At 46.2% G+C, this 15101-nt stretch overlaps 1 protein-coding gene across 1 annotated transcript in view; it reads left to right on the plus strand.

The window, feature by feature from the left end:
• UNC5D (unc-5 netrin receptor D) overlaps positions 1–15101 on the plus strand; it is a 485738-nt gene that overhangs the window by 421368 nt on the left and 49269 nt on the right. Inside the window, exons 10-11 of the mRNA XM_036250102.1 lie at positions 2683–3060; positions 7455–7539. Coding sequence (XP_036105995.1) covers positions 2683–3060; positions 7455–7539 — 463 coding nt within the window. The remainder of the gene's footprint in view (positions 1–2682; positions 3061–7454; positions 7540–15101) is intronic.

Raw genomic sequence — 15101 nt, forward strand, 5'->3', positions numbered from 1 at the left:
AATTTGGTTCTCGACCGTCCTCCTGGAACGAATTATTTTCGAGAACCGAGGTATCACTGTATAGTCAATAATACTGTAATAACTATGTATGGTGTCAGGTGGGGACTAGACTTATCTAGGTTGTCAGTGTGAAAATTGTATAAATGTCTAATCAATATGTACACCTGAAACTACTATAATATTGTATGTCAACTATAATTGAAAAAAATGTTTTAAGAAACTAGAATATATATATTAATCAAATAATAAGACATCAGTGTCTTCGACCATAGCACTTAAAAATGGAAGAAAGCCAGTAGAATGTGAGTTAGGTGTGTAAGTGCAGAATCGTTGAAGTCATATAGATGAGTCCAAATTTACTAAATGACCTAGTTAATCAGTTAGTGAGTCTCAGCTAACAGCTGTAAAATGGAGGTACTAATATCCACCTCGAAAGGTTCTGCTGAGAATGAAATTACCTGGAATAACATGAATTACAAGCCCTCTGCATATGGAAGCTGCTCAAGTGCAGTGAATGTTGTCTGGTTGTTTCCTCTTGCCTTGGTCCAGGGTGCTCACTGTTCCAGAGCACCAGGCAGCAGCAGGGGGGTGGCTCGTTTGGAGAACGCTGACTTGCATAAGCGTAAACACATCTCCTTCCTGGGGGGCTTCTCGGAGCTTACGTGTGTAGTTAAGTCTCTGAAAGACGATGTAGCCTTTCCAGACTTGCTTTATTATTTCGATTTTTTTAAAAAACCAGGAATCTCACAAAACGAGTGATATAAGCAAAAATTCTTTATTGAAATTCCACTCTGTACTCATTGTAATACCTCCCATTGCTGCTCATGGGTTCTCCCCTCCATTGTGTCAGAGACGTCCCCTCTTGAGCACAGGTAGCCAGAGCCCAGGAAGGTGAACAGCGAGGCTCTGAAATAGAATGCACACTTAGAGTGCACCAGGAACTTAAGGGTTTCCAAAGAGAAACTTGTGGTGATCAGGTAATCATCCCTGATCAGCTGGCAGCCAACTTGCGTCAACTGTGGACCCTCACACGTACCTACCGTTGCAGGTAGAAAAAAGTAGGTTTACAGTTGTGAGCATAAGAGACACAGAGTTTATTCTTGTGTTATCATTTATTAATTGTTGTATTATTTCTTTGCATTACAACTGTAAACCGAATTTTGCCCACCCCTGTATAATCCCATTTTCCATTTCAGGGCGTAAGTCAGGCTTAAGTCTAACTCTAGGACATGTTTTTGCTTCATGGCTTCACTTAAGTTGGGAGGGTCTTTTAAAAGTAGCCAGGAATTAAACTTCAGAAGGTGAGGGCTTGAGATAAAAATACCCATGAGGCTCAGGGACACGGTTTCTCAGGTCTCAGTGGAAACGCCTGCTCCCAACTCTTCAGCTGTTAGGTGGATCTGAAGGGCCGTTTCTTGCCTGGGAAAACCATAAACACGGGGCTGGTGCCCGTAGAGCCCAGTGCAGTTCTGTGAACAGGTACAGCTCCCCGATAATGCTGGTGTCCTAGCCCAAGAGCCTCAGGTGTGGAAAAACCGTGTCCCCAAGGAGCCTTTAGATCTCCACGGTTATATCACCGCGTTTTGAACCTGTTCCTCCAAGATGCTGGATCCTTAGAGCATTAGAACCAGAGGTGCGGAAGTCGGGATTACAGATTTCCTGCTGGGCTTGCTACGGATTATGAAAATGGAAAAACAATAGAGGCTAACACAGTGTGGCCTGGAATGACAACATTTTCAAAAATCTCATACTTGAAACATTTTTGTCAGGCCCGAAAGGGAAATTGTTTAATATGGTTCGGGCTTCAATTTGAGATGTCACATTGACGGACTGATATGGGTGGGAGGTTTGGAGCTGAGGGTGATTTTGTTATTTACTAAAAAAATGAGATTACTTCATCACAAGAAAATATCACAGCATTTCGTTTTACTATTTGGCTTAGAAAAAACTGGTAAGCCCCAACAGATGAGAAGGTTTGATTTCTCATATTTTTGTAAAGACTGGTTTTTGTTGTTTTTTTTCCATTTGTTTTGAGACAGAAAGGAAGCCATTCTAAGCTGCTCTCCGCATAGACTGTTTCTCCCCACCCCGTGTGGCACCTCCTTTCCCACGCAGGGTGACCTGTGTGTTAGTCGAGCAAAGTGTCTGCTCAGACGTGGAGCGATTCCTGAGGCCCGCGAACCTCGTGCTCGGGGGACATCCCCAGCTCCAGAACGGCCCGGAATGCCGCACGGAGTGTGGGCACCGACACAGCCTGTTGGAAACAGCACTACCTCGTCCCCATGCTGTCATCTTGTGCCGTTTCAAAGGCACAGATGTTATTTTTTGCTCCAAACTGGATTATAAAACATCTTTCTTCCATTTTTCTTTTTTTTTAAAGTTTCTCTTTGCCAGTTAAAAGCACATAAACAAAAATACCTGGTGGAGAGCCAGAATGACTTGTTTTGAAGAGACAGCATGTAAGGAACTCTGGGAGGTGAATGACTTTGGTTAGTGGCATTCAGAGAATCGCATGGGAAAGCCAGATCCCAAGGGTCCAAGGCTGTGGTCACCCCGAAGGGCTAGCTCTGCCTGGAGCAGCGGACACGCACACAGGATGCCATGCAGCTAGTGGGTGCAGGTGGAAGGGGTAACTGGGATGCCTTTCAGTTTCTGAGTGACAGAGTCATTTTCTCTTACCAGGTAACTCCCTGCTCCTGAATTCCTCCATGCAACCAGACCTGACCGTGAGCCGGACATACAGTGGTCCCATCTGTCTGCAGGACCCTCTGGACAAGGAACTCATGACGGAGTCCTCACTCTTCAACCCTTTGTCAGACATCAAAGTGAAAGTGCAGAGCTCATTCATGGTTTCGCTGGGCGTGTCGGAGAGAGCAGAGTACCCTGGCAAGAACCATTCCGGAACGTTTCCCCATGGACACAACCGCACCTTCAGCACAATGCACCCCCGGAATAAAACACCCTACCTCCAAAATCTGTCGTCGCTCCCCACGAGGACAGAACTGAGGACAACTGGTGTTTTTGGCCATTTAGGAGGACGCTTAGTAATGCCAAATACAGGTGGGTGGTAAATGTGCGTTTGTGTATTTTCTAGCAGTTGTTTAAACATTTTGTATTTACACAGTTACATCTCCTCACATTAATTTTGAAGGTGTTTGCCATCCCCTTGTCAGATCTACAAATACTGTGGCTCCAACCGTCTGCGTGATTTACACAACAAACCAGAACCAACGCTGAGATTAGACTTTGCATCTTCATCCCACCATGGACCGCACAGTCCATCCGATGTCCTGTGCGAGTTCACAGCCATATTGGTTCAAAAGACTTGGGTGGTCCCCAGAATTTAAGCCTCTTTGAAGTAGATTTCCTAAAACATGACCAGGAAGCACTGAGAATGTTCTCTGACATGACCGACAAACACCGTGTTTATAGCCAAGCATGGTTTATGCACTAGTAGGTCATTTAGTGAAATGACACTCAGACCTGAACTTCCTCAGTAACAACCTATTAAACAGCTCCACGGACCTTGCTGTAATGTTACTTCCTGATGAGCAATGATGGAGGATCTTTTTTTTTTCTTTTACTAAAACTGCAGCTCCAAGGCTATATCATAGGTACACTTATTTCTTAAGAACATTTTCCTCCTTTGCTTTGATGTTTTAACAAGGACACTTAATGTATACAGCCCACGACACTTTAAAAATTCTTCCATCTATGGATTAGTCTTCAAAGTGGCCATCTAAGACCTAACTGTAGGACAGAGAGGGTAAATCTCTCCTCTGATTTCTGAGCAACGAGAATGAGGTGGTGCTCAGAATCATCATCATTTCTGGCTACAGCAAGAGAAGACAGTGCCCAGGGTCTGCCAGTTTTACGAACCCACAGGTCAGCATTGAGTCAGGACCACTGGGCCTCGTCAGACTTCTCTCTAGAGGAGAGGGAACTTCCCTCTCCAAGTGAAACATTTTATCTAATAAAGTGAACTCTGCAACAGGACTAGTCTGATGCTGCCATTCCCGCTGATGGATCCTCTCCTGGCTTAGTGACTTGAGACTGCAATTTGTTTCAAGTTGATGAATACTCTTGTTTTCCTATATCAGTTGCTTTCTTAAAAACTTCATTTCAGGCATATAGCCCTCAAATGCAGCCCTAATCATGATTTTGTTTTTTAAACTTCCAATTCTCTAAATTTTCCTCCGTCAGTGTTTTAGGACATAGTGAGGGCAAAGGTTTAAATATGCATGTGTGTCATGGTATGAGTGCCAACGTGGGGGCAACCCTGCCCCGTGACAGTGGCAGATAGACCCGTGTGGAATGAGTCAGTGAGCCATACTGACCTACCAAGTACCCTCCATGTAACAATCTTGTGAACTGGAAGTGTGGGTTCTGGAAAAAGAAAACGAAAAGATGCGAATCCTGTCCTTTCAAAGACAGGAGGCTGTGTTCATTAGAAACAGAGAGGTTGCACATTGAGTTGCTGTTTATCTCATCTCCACATTGTAACCCAGTGCTTGGCACTTAGCAGGCTCTCTGGAGTCACTGGTTGAATAAATTGGCCCACACTCCTCCTCTCTCTCCTCATCCTCATTTGTCAGTGCGTATTTGTGTGTGTGCGTGTGTGTGTTTGTGTGTTTACACACACGAGGAGGAAATGTCAGGATCGATCCATTTACTGGCTATGTTTGTTTAATGTTCATCAAAGAAAAAGAGATGAAACATGATGAAAGAGATTTTTCTCTTTCCTCCCTTCTGACTTGAGAAGCTCCGTGTTAAAAACTAAAAGTTTTAATCGCTCTGTCTCTGATTCCCAAACACTTCCTTTGTGAAGGGGCATTTTTAAAGTCCCTAACAAGAAGCCCCACACAAGTGAAGCTGTTCACTAGGAATGAACTTGAGGACAAATACGTGTGGGGAAGTGAAACATAACTCTGTTATTTGCAGAACACAAATGCAAAATATACCTTGGGGAGCTACATTGTAAAGCAGCAAGGCACACGGTTGAATTGTTCCAGTGCCATCCATCCCAGATTGTTGTCTGGTGCCTGACTGATTTCTCAACAATGCAGGGATGGTTCCCGCACTGCAAAGATCATTTATTACGTAAAATGTGAAACGAGAAACTCAGACAGGTGCTTCTGTTGTCATACCAAATAAAAGGCTGTCAGGGTAGCAGGTGGAGTTTGGGGAAGAGTGTATTTTTCCTTAATCAGAGATAACTGGTGAATGACATATTAAAAATGGATACTTCTCTAGGGGGCCACAGCATAAAGATTTCCCACAGTGCCTTTCATCCTTCAGACAACGTAACTTACCAACATGACCGCCCTCCATGTAACTCTCTCCGGTCTCCATACACTATTTGCCTGTCTGGCTAGAAGGAGGGAAGTCTGTTCAAAGGATAATCATACACTTTCTGATTGAAGAAAAGATGAAATAGTGTAAAGCTCCAGTGCTCCTGTAGATTCAGATTGAATTTAGGAGTATTATGAGTAATGTTTCAATCTAAACACAGGGAATTAAGCTGACTTGGAAGGAATGGGATGGGATCTGCTCTACAAACAGTCCTTTCTCAAAGTCCACACTCTATTTTTTCTGATTTGATCTCAAAGTTGACCATGAGGCCCTCCTGACATACAGAATATAGTGTGTCTTAAAGCCTGGCCTTTTTTTTTTTTTTGAGGGCTTACTGTGTACCAGGCATTGTGCTCTGAGTTATTGCGTTGTTTTTTGGTTTTTTTTTGCACACTGTGTGATTTCATTCATTTGCTTGTTTAGACAAACTAATCAACATGCCAGAAAGAAGTGATCACTTGGGCTCTCACCCTCACAGAACTGACTTCTCAAGGGCACGAGGAAATTTTTTTGTGGCAACAAAAATGCTCTATATCTTGATTATGATGATGGTTACAGGAGAGTATACATGTGTCAAAACTCATCGGCGTGTACACTCACTTCTTTGGGGTTGATTGCCTGAGATGGCATTATTGCTTGATAGTAGCCTCCAGTACTTCTATAGCTTAAACAGTCACGACTTCGTGCCTCTTGTCATGATGGCCTGGACCGTCTGAATGAGAGGCAACAGAGGGAAAGCACCATGTCAAACAGAGAGAAAATACACAATGTCTAGCGTACGTCTTCCGGTTGACATGCACACACACTGAACACCCTGTGTATTACAACTTCGCTCGACGCAGGGAGGGAGAAAGGGGGGCCCCTTCATTTGGCAGCTACATTTCAGGGGAAATGGGCGATGAACGGAGGAGCCTGGGCAGAGCCCTCCGAGCATGGCAATCACAGGCCTCCTCCTTCTGGCAGTAAGGTCCAGAATATAAATCCACACCCTTGCTGAAAAGCCCCGTTCCCTGTGCTCGGAAAGACGCTGATGGTAACGAGCATGTTACTGGATAATGCTCATAAACGCGAATCACAAATAACTTGTTTGGCAACGAGCCTCGCCTGCCTGGATTCTGCAGCAGCTCACGGCACAGAGAAGGGTATCACTGAAGCCTGCCATCTCTAGATTTCAATTATCATCAGCGTCCTGGAAGCTTTCCGTGTGATTACATGAGCTCGAATGAAAGGAGGTGAGAGCAGTATTCTTCAAAGAGCAAGAGGATGCCCTGAGATTTCGTTTTGTAAAGATCTTCCTGTGTCCCTATTTCATTTCTTTCTATAAACAAAAGGCTACATTAAAGAGACTCTCTGCCCTCTCTAGACTCCTCTCTCTTGGCCAAAGTGAAATATTTACTTCACAGCATTTGGGGGGGAGGGGCATTTCAAATTTGCTGTGATGTGCCCTCCCGGTGGCCTGCTCCCAGCTTTGCATGATTCCACCGAAGCAAGGCTACTGAGTTTTCTCAGTTTGATGCTGACATGAATAGGGTTCCGTGCCTCTAACCTTAACCTTTCTTAGGTTCTGTTCTCAAATGGAGGGCTCAGGAGTGGCTGTGCAGCCACCTACGAGGTTTCCAAGCTCATCTGGGCTTTTTCTGTCTCCAGTTGTCTTAACAAAACACAGTGCTCCTCTGATCTCTCCCTAAACATGCCTCAGGACGCACGGTTCACACGACAGTTTTGTACCAGACTCTGGCCCAACGTCGCATGGCCCACCCACCCTCCCAGACGCCTTTGCAGGAAATGCAGGGACAGAGACAAGATAGAGAAACACATTTCTACATTTCGGAGCAGAGTTACGGATATATTGATAAACTCTTCTCTTCTCAGACATGTTTGATAGTTCAGGACATCTAGCTTTTTCAGAGAATGTAAAAATGGTAGGAAGACTCGAATTAAAACCTACTTTGAACACACTTGATTAATATGTTTTTCTTTATGTCGCTGTTATGTCGGGGTTTCACAAACTGCTGTGAAATGTTGCTTTTGCGGGGGACCATCTGTAAGGTGCCCAGTAATTGGGAAACCTAGAAATAACAGCTTGGCTTTTTCTGTTTTAGGAGTGAGTTTACTCATACCACATGGCGCCATCCCAGAGGAGAATTCTTGGGAGATTTATATGTCCATCAACCAAGGCGAACCCAGGTGAGAGACAGAAAAGGGTGATGCATTAGTGACCGTATGCAGGGAATGGAGCTTCTGCAGACACTCTGACGTCATGAGATCTGTGACATGGAGGTGTGCAGGCGAGAGCGTGAGCTACTTGAGTACGTAGACAGTGGTTCTCAACCTTCCTGATGCCGCGACCCTTTAATACAGCTCCTCATGTTGTGGTGACCCCCAACCATACAATTATCTTCATTGCCACTTCATAACTGTAATTTTGCTACTGTTATGTCTTAGGCGACCCCTGTGAAAGGGTCGTTCAAACCCCAAAGGGGTCGAAACCCACAGGTTGAGAACCGCTGACGCAGAGGCTAAGCCACTTGTGAAACTATTGGCCTCACACGGGTAGGTAACTAAGTCAGCCTCTGACATTCAGACAGCAGACACTGAGTGTAAAATAGTGGATCGGTGGGCAAGTCCTAGGCAGGGCTTCTCCACAAGCGTTGACTGCCTCCCTGAGTCTTCCTCTCAAACGAGGGAAAAAAATCAACCCCGGTGGCACTGTGTGGTGCTAGGGATGATGCAAATGCAGGGAGTGACTAACCTGTGACCTTTTAAGCTCAGCAGCAGACCTGCTATCTGCTGGAGACACCATTTCTTAGGCCATTTTTCTCATGTAAAAATACGGTCCACGCCTCACTAGCTTTCAGGTCTGACCAGTTCCAGCAGCACTAATCCAATAACATTAAATTCAATAACAAATACCAATCTTGTCACACACTCTTTTAATGAAGGGAGTTGGTCATTTTCTTAGCACAGCTATAATTGTGGCAATGTTGCCTTGACCACACAAGATAAAGCCAACTCCTTTGTAGAAAGCAGTTTCTCTCCCGAACTGGCTATACCTCTGGCATTGTCAGTCTTAACATCTTGGTTATTCTAGAATAGATTTTTGTTGTTGTTAGCAGAGAACCCATGAAGGAAAAACACTGAAGGGAAAAGCAGCCAGAGAGACAGATGGTTGAGCAGATTGGATAGCTCTCTCCATAGAAGGATGCATGATGCCCACTGGTTTGGGCTTCGAGCTCTGGGGCTCGAGGGGGTGGGAGGAAGCCTCTGGCCCGTGGCTGCGGGCAAGGCTGAGGACGAGCATCTCAGCGGCGCTGTGTTGGGACCACGTGCCAGTCCCTCGGTCCTGCACAGCTAGGTCCTTCACCTTTGCACTTGGAAACATCCTGGTGTCTAACTATCTCCACTTAATTAGGGGAAACTGAGCCACAGAGAGATTTGAAGCATTTCTTCAAACTTTCAGTTAAGCAAACCTAAAATGTCGTGCTTGCGATGAGAATCACCTCTGGTTTTATCCCTTTGGTTGATTTATATGAGAAATCATGTGTTTAAAAGTGAGGTCGTGGTCAGTGACACCTGGCTCGTAGACACATCCTCCTGCAGAAGTCAAGTCGCCGTGCACCGCCTAACATTTCCATCCGCAATGGACCACACATAAAACAGTGGTCCCCGAAGGTTACAGGGAGCAGGAAAATTCTGCCACCTAGTGAAGTGACAGCACAGTGATCTCGTCACGCGTTTGTGGGGATGCTGAGGTCAACAAGCTACCTTTCTGCCAGTCGTATTGTGAGTACCATCCAGGTCTGTGCAAGTGCTCTGGGCGATGTTCTCACAGCCATGAAGTCACCGAACGCCACACACTTTGCAGACCTTATCCCCCTTGTTAAACATAACCTGCAGCAGGCAAAGTTCACGTTTCCACAGGCACCTAATTTACAGCTCACCTCAGTGTGTATCTCTTACTACGAGCTTCTTAAGGAGGTCAGACGTAGAATGTGCCAAAAGGCATCAAATGTAAAAGGACTTAAACAAAATGACCCCACAATGTGGGAACTCTCACTGGAGGCATCCTGTAATTACAAAATAAAAAGGAGAGATACATAAAAGTTCACCAGAGCCCACAGACCTTGGAAGACAGGCGGTCACTCCCTGGACCTCTGAGCTGAGCCAGGTTCGTGTTGACCACCGTGGTTGATGCATCTGGTTCGGAGGTTGAGCTCGTTGTTGCTGTGTAGGCAGGTGGACAGAAACAGTTCGTCCAGGCAGATCTGTGAGGTGTGTGCATTTTCCCATCTCTTAAACTGAAAATACATTAACATTGCTGGAAGCAGCCATCCTTTTCCATGTTGCTGGCTGGCACCTTCCAGATGTCCAGCTCGGAAGGAAATGACCGGTGCCTGGGCGACCGACTGCCCATCCGCCTCCTGGGCCCTCTTCACTCCCTGTGAGGAGCTCCAAACTGCTGACAGAAAACAGGGAAAGCAGCAAATGCCTTTCTGTTACTGTATTTTGTTTTTTTAAAGCTCCGTTGGAATGATTTTCCATCCCTGCCAGGAGGCTCTTTGGATCTGAGTTCTTCAGCTTTTCATCCTGTGATTAATCAGGAGAAGGCCATTTCGTGTGACCATTTCTCTGTGGTGTCATTTGAAGGCCCGTTTTCGTTTCCTGGAGCCCTTCTGTCACTGGAGCGTGTGCTCCGATCAGGGCTCGCCTTCCTCCCAGCTGCGGAGCTGAGGCCGCTCTGCCGTGTCCTGCACCCCTGTTGGTCCTCAGGTGTGCCCCCTGGATTTCCTGACCCCATCCCTCCCACACACGGAGAATGGCAGCGGGGTCTTCCGAACATCCTGATGTTGTATTCAGGTTAAAGTCTGTTCCGTTTCCCTATGGATGTTACAATTCCATTGCTCCTTTGTGGGCGAAGGCCTGGTACAGCAGGGAGATGATTTAGTGCAGCTGTAACTGATCTCATTGATCTAAATTCTATACCCGATACCAGGGATATGGCTGTGTGGAATGAATCACAGACGCAGAACAACCCTCTGAATTCAAATAGCCTCAGATGGCTGGTAATATTTCAATATTTGGGGAAGTTTTGAGTGAGGTTGTGGAATGCACCCTGTTTTTCTTTTCTTTTGTACTTATCTTCAGATAGAATGGGAGGGAGAGAGGGGGGAGAGAGAGAGAGAAACATCAATGTGAGAGAGACACATTGACTGGCTTCCACCCACATGGCCCTGGTGGGGCCGGGGACAAACTGCAATTGAGGTACATGCCCTTAGCAGGAATCAAACCTGGGACTCTCTGGTCTGCAGACCAGCGCTCTGACTGCTGAGCCACACCGGCCAGGGCCACTCTGTGTTTTTGGGGGGAGAGCCTACTTGCATTCCTGGGATGCCTCCAAGAGAGGACAGACACTGTACTTGTCATTAAGTAGAACAATGTCACTTTTCTTCCTCAATGTCCCTGCTGTGTCTACACTTTCAGACTTGGACAACCATCAGTAATAAATCGATTCCAACCTTTTTTAGCAATCTGGACCTTGGGGATGGTTATAACGCTTAGGAAATGATCTCTGTTGCCTCTTTGTACATATGTACCTATTAAAGGGTTTGCTGGGAGGGAATTTGCATCCTTGGAAAAGTAATAATTACTTGCCTCTGTTTTAATGTCATTTTGAAAAGTGCTCTTACATACATTTGACTCATTTAATCTCCACAATAATGTTTAAAAGAAGAGTATTTTATACCAATTTGAGAGATGTGGGGAATATTTTTAAAAAAGGAAAAGGAGAGATTTCAAGAAGCAAAGATGCTTCCCAAGGCATTTACTTACTAAGCTGAGATTTGCCTTCAGAGTATCTGGCTCCGATTCCAAAGCTCCTGGACTACAGGATGCCACCCCTCCTTGATGCCGGAGTCTGAGGGAAACAGCTTTCTGATGTTGCATTCCGCTCCCGGCCCCTGTAAAGGGCCACCCGTGAAACAGCTCTGTGAGAGCACAGAACTAGGCGAGGCAGGATGGAGTTGAACTTTTCTTAGAAGTGAGTGGGATGAATTGCTGTTGTTATGTTACAGACTTTAGATAAGAAAGGCTAGAAGCCTGTCTCACTCCAGAGCTGCATCTTAGCAGACACATTAGGAAACATTTGAGCTCAGTGGCGAAGAGTGTGAGCTCAGGCAGCAAGGCCCCGGGTTCAGATCTAAGCTTCCCTGCTATTATCTGTGTAACCTCGAGTAAATAATGGAACTCTCTGTGACTCTGTGTTCTTATCTAAAAATAATAGTAGGGATCTACCTTGTAGGGATACTGTGGGATTGCATGATACCAAAAGGTACAGTGATGTCAAAGATGATAAAATGAAAGAAAGCCTAAAGGATATATTTATATTTGATGAAGCATTCTACCTACATTATATCCTTTAACTTTTGCATCGATTCTATTTGGTAAACTAAAAAGTCATCCTAATTTTTATAGAAAAGTTAGGTTTGTCTCAGGTTTCTTAGAAGGTAAGAAACCCCTAAATACCAAAGCAACATTTCTGTCTTCCATTGTAGTTTTAGACTATATCACACTCCCCCATTTAGCCTTAATTAGGCATTTTATTCTTAAGTCCAGTAAGGGGACAGGCTTATGCTTTAATACAAATACATCATGAAACAGAAGGGCCCAGATTTAGAAAGACAATACAGTTGTCCCTTGAGACTTGGTGCTTCGACTTTCGCGGTTTCACTCTTTCATATTTTTTTCAAATATATTCATTAAAAAGTTGATCAAGACAGTGGATGTGATACAGCGCACACTCGGTTGTCTGAGCCAGTTATACACCCTCTGTTACAATGACGATTATAATTACTGTAGTATGGACCGTAGGCCTATGTATTCCAGCACCCCAGGCCTCCTTCCACGCCAGGTGCAACCGCTATCACGAATTAACCGCAATAAACCAGGGACGACTATACCTTTGTCAGTCAACATGGAATTACACTGTAACAGAGAATCTCACAGAAAGCAATGGAAAAATAGAGAAGGACTCTTGGGTCTGTTCTGGAGAGACTTCCACGGTAGGGCGGTGGCTCCCAGGAGAGGTCACGTGGGCCGAATCTAAAAGATCCGCAGAAATGAGCGGGACAAAGAAGGGTGAAGAGCCGTCCCGCAGTGCGTCCCAGCGCCAGGATACACTCTGCAGTGCCTGCGCAGTGTACGGTGGGCTGTGGGTGTCCTTCACGGTGGCTGCACCCAGGCGTTCTCACTGCTTTGGAGTCACTCCGATGCCAGAGCCTGCCTTTGCAGCTCCCCCGGCTGCACTGCAGCCTCCCCTACAACTAAGGGAGGAGGCAGGGTCCATGCAGCGCCCCATTCACAAAACGGAGTAGTGACTTCCCAGCATCCTCCCAGAAACGCGCTGGTGTGAAGACGGGGCGGCCAGTGTTGTGGCGAGACGCCCGTCCTCCTGGGTCGAGGTCTGCAGGGAGCCGCTCAGTGCCCAGCATGTCTCCTGCATCACAGGTCCCCTTGCAGGGCGGGGAGCTCGGGTCGTCATTCTCAAAAGCCTGCACTTCCTCACTACAAGAAAATGGGTGGACTTCTGGAATAGTTGTCACAATGAGCCCAGCTCAGTCAAGGACTATTAAGTACCAAACGAACCTGGAACCGTGGACCAAGAAAAATAGGATCCTTTTCTTATACGAAGTTCGTTTCTTGTTAGAGGAAATAGTTTGTGTATATATCGCAGGTTGATGTTTGGGGTCAGAGTGCACTTGCTCTCTATTCCTAAAATTGCAAAGCGTAGAACTAATTTATTTTCACAAAATAAAAGAAAAAAGAACTAGGTACCCCAACATTCTAGTTTCAGATATTTGCCAGGTGTGATGCCATGGCTAATATTCCCACCTCCCCAAAGCACCTGCTGAGAAGCATCATTTCTTCGGAATGGGCACCACCAGTCTCCCAGCCTCTCCGGCCCTCCCCTGCCTACTGATGTAAGAACGGGACTTGAAGAGACAAAAAAGAGAGGGCACGTTTTGGAGGACTACAAGGCATCAAAAACGAGTGTCCCTGCTCTCATCAAAGCCAAAGAAAGAAAATAGCCCCAAGAGAATTACTCAAAACCTCGTGTCGTCTGCAGGAAGTGGACGTGGACACCTGATTTTCTCACTGTGCATCAGTTTGTTAACTTGTTTCATGCTACCAGAGAACAAGGACAAGGAAAAGCTTTGAGAAGACAGGATGTACTGCTGAAGTCAGGGTGAGGGGACAAAGAACACTCCCATAACTTCCAGGTTCCCGTAGTCCCAAGAGGTAGAAAAGATGAACCCTGGCCAGGAGCTGGGTAAGTGAGGTGGAAACAGGTTTTCCAGGGGGCACCTCAATGTGACGCAGAGGCTCAGAGAGCAGGGTCAAGATGCTCAGTGGGGAGCCAGTTGGCAGATGGAACTGAAACCCACAAGGTACTGTAGATGCTTCTGGGCACCTGTTTCCAGTCTAGTCCCCTGCACCCTCTGTCAGTGAGGCCATTTGGAGTCACCACCCATCTATGCTGGATCCATTAAGGGTTACCTTCAGAAACTTTTAAGTCACCCAAGGAAAAGAAGATCATCTTGCCACAGGAAAAAGTAAGGAGATGATGTATGTTTCCCTTCTCTTTCCTTTCCATCACGATGCCCTTGGGATACGCTCATGCCCTTGGGATACGCTCACTCTGCTCCCTCCTCTCCAGACCAGGCATCGAGAGCCTTATGTGTGTATGTACCAATGTGCGTGTGCAGGACTGTGTGTCCGTGTGCATGGATCCTGGGGGATGAGGATGGAGTTTGAATCAGAGGTAAGATTAACATTTTAAAATGAATAAAAGTGAGTCCTAAAAATGAAATCAAACTGTTTTAATAACTGGGTGTTAGTGAAAGTTATAGAATTGAAATGAAATGCAACCATCGGTGGTTCCACTGAGCGTGATTGTTAGCAACTGGTAGGAAAATTAGACATTTAGTATCATGAGAGACGAAGCCCCAGAAGCAAGCCCAGTCACTAAAATGAAGAATGATGTTGCAGTGTGTTCATGTGGTGACAGACACAAGTGTTTACCAGGAGGGAAAGCAGGGACTCTGACCGAAGGCTCAGGGGGGCTCGGAGCGGGAGTGACAGCCGACTTAGACATCGAAAGGCAGAGCAAAGGGCAGGCTGTCCGAGAGAACCGGGCATGAGAGGGCCCGATGAGCACCGGTGTGACCATCACACGTCTTAGAACTTAAGCAAGTCAGAGCAGACTGTGAGAGAAAGAGTGAGACTGGGAGATTTCCTTTTACCTGGTTGGTAGGGATCCATGAGGGTTAAGACCTGGAGAGCTGGTCCCACTCCCATCTTAGGTGGAATGTCTTCTGCTCCATCTCCGTGGCCACCCCCAAGCCCAGGCCTCCACTGTACCCTCACCCTCCCCGTGGGCACAGTGAGAACATGCCTCCTTCCACTCCGCACAGTTACTAATAGTGCCCCCTTTCACCCTCAGAGGTATCTCAATATGTGCAATGAGTTGTAGTCACTTTGCTTTGGAGTGCCCTTGTCTCTAGTTGTGAGCAGTTTAACTCCTTTCTCTAATCTTCACAGTGCTGCCTGTGGGGAGTTTGGGGAGACTCGGGGAGGAACTCAGCAGCTCGGCTGCATGTGTGTGCGTGTGTGTGCATGTGTGTGCGCCTGTGTGTGTGTGTGCGCGCGCGTGTGTTGAAGGAGATGGAGGAGGTGAAGATAATTCCCAGGAT

The sequence above is a fragment of the Molossus molossus genome, unplaced genomic scaffold, assembly GCF_014108415.1.
Source record: "Molossus molossus isolate mMolMol1 unplaced genomic scaffold, mMolMol1.p scaffold_m16_p_9, whole genome shotgun sequence".
In the NCBI taxonomy this organism is placed as follows: Eukaryota; Metazoa; Chordata; class Mammalia; order Chiroptera; family Molossidae; genus Molossus; species Molossus molossus.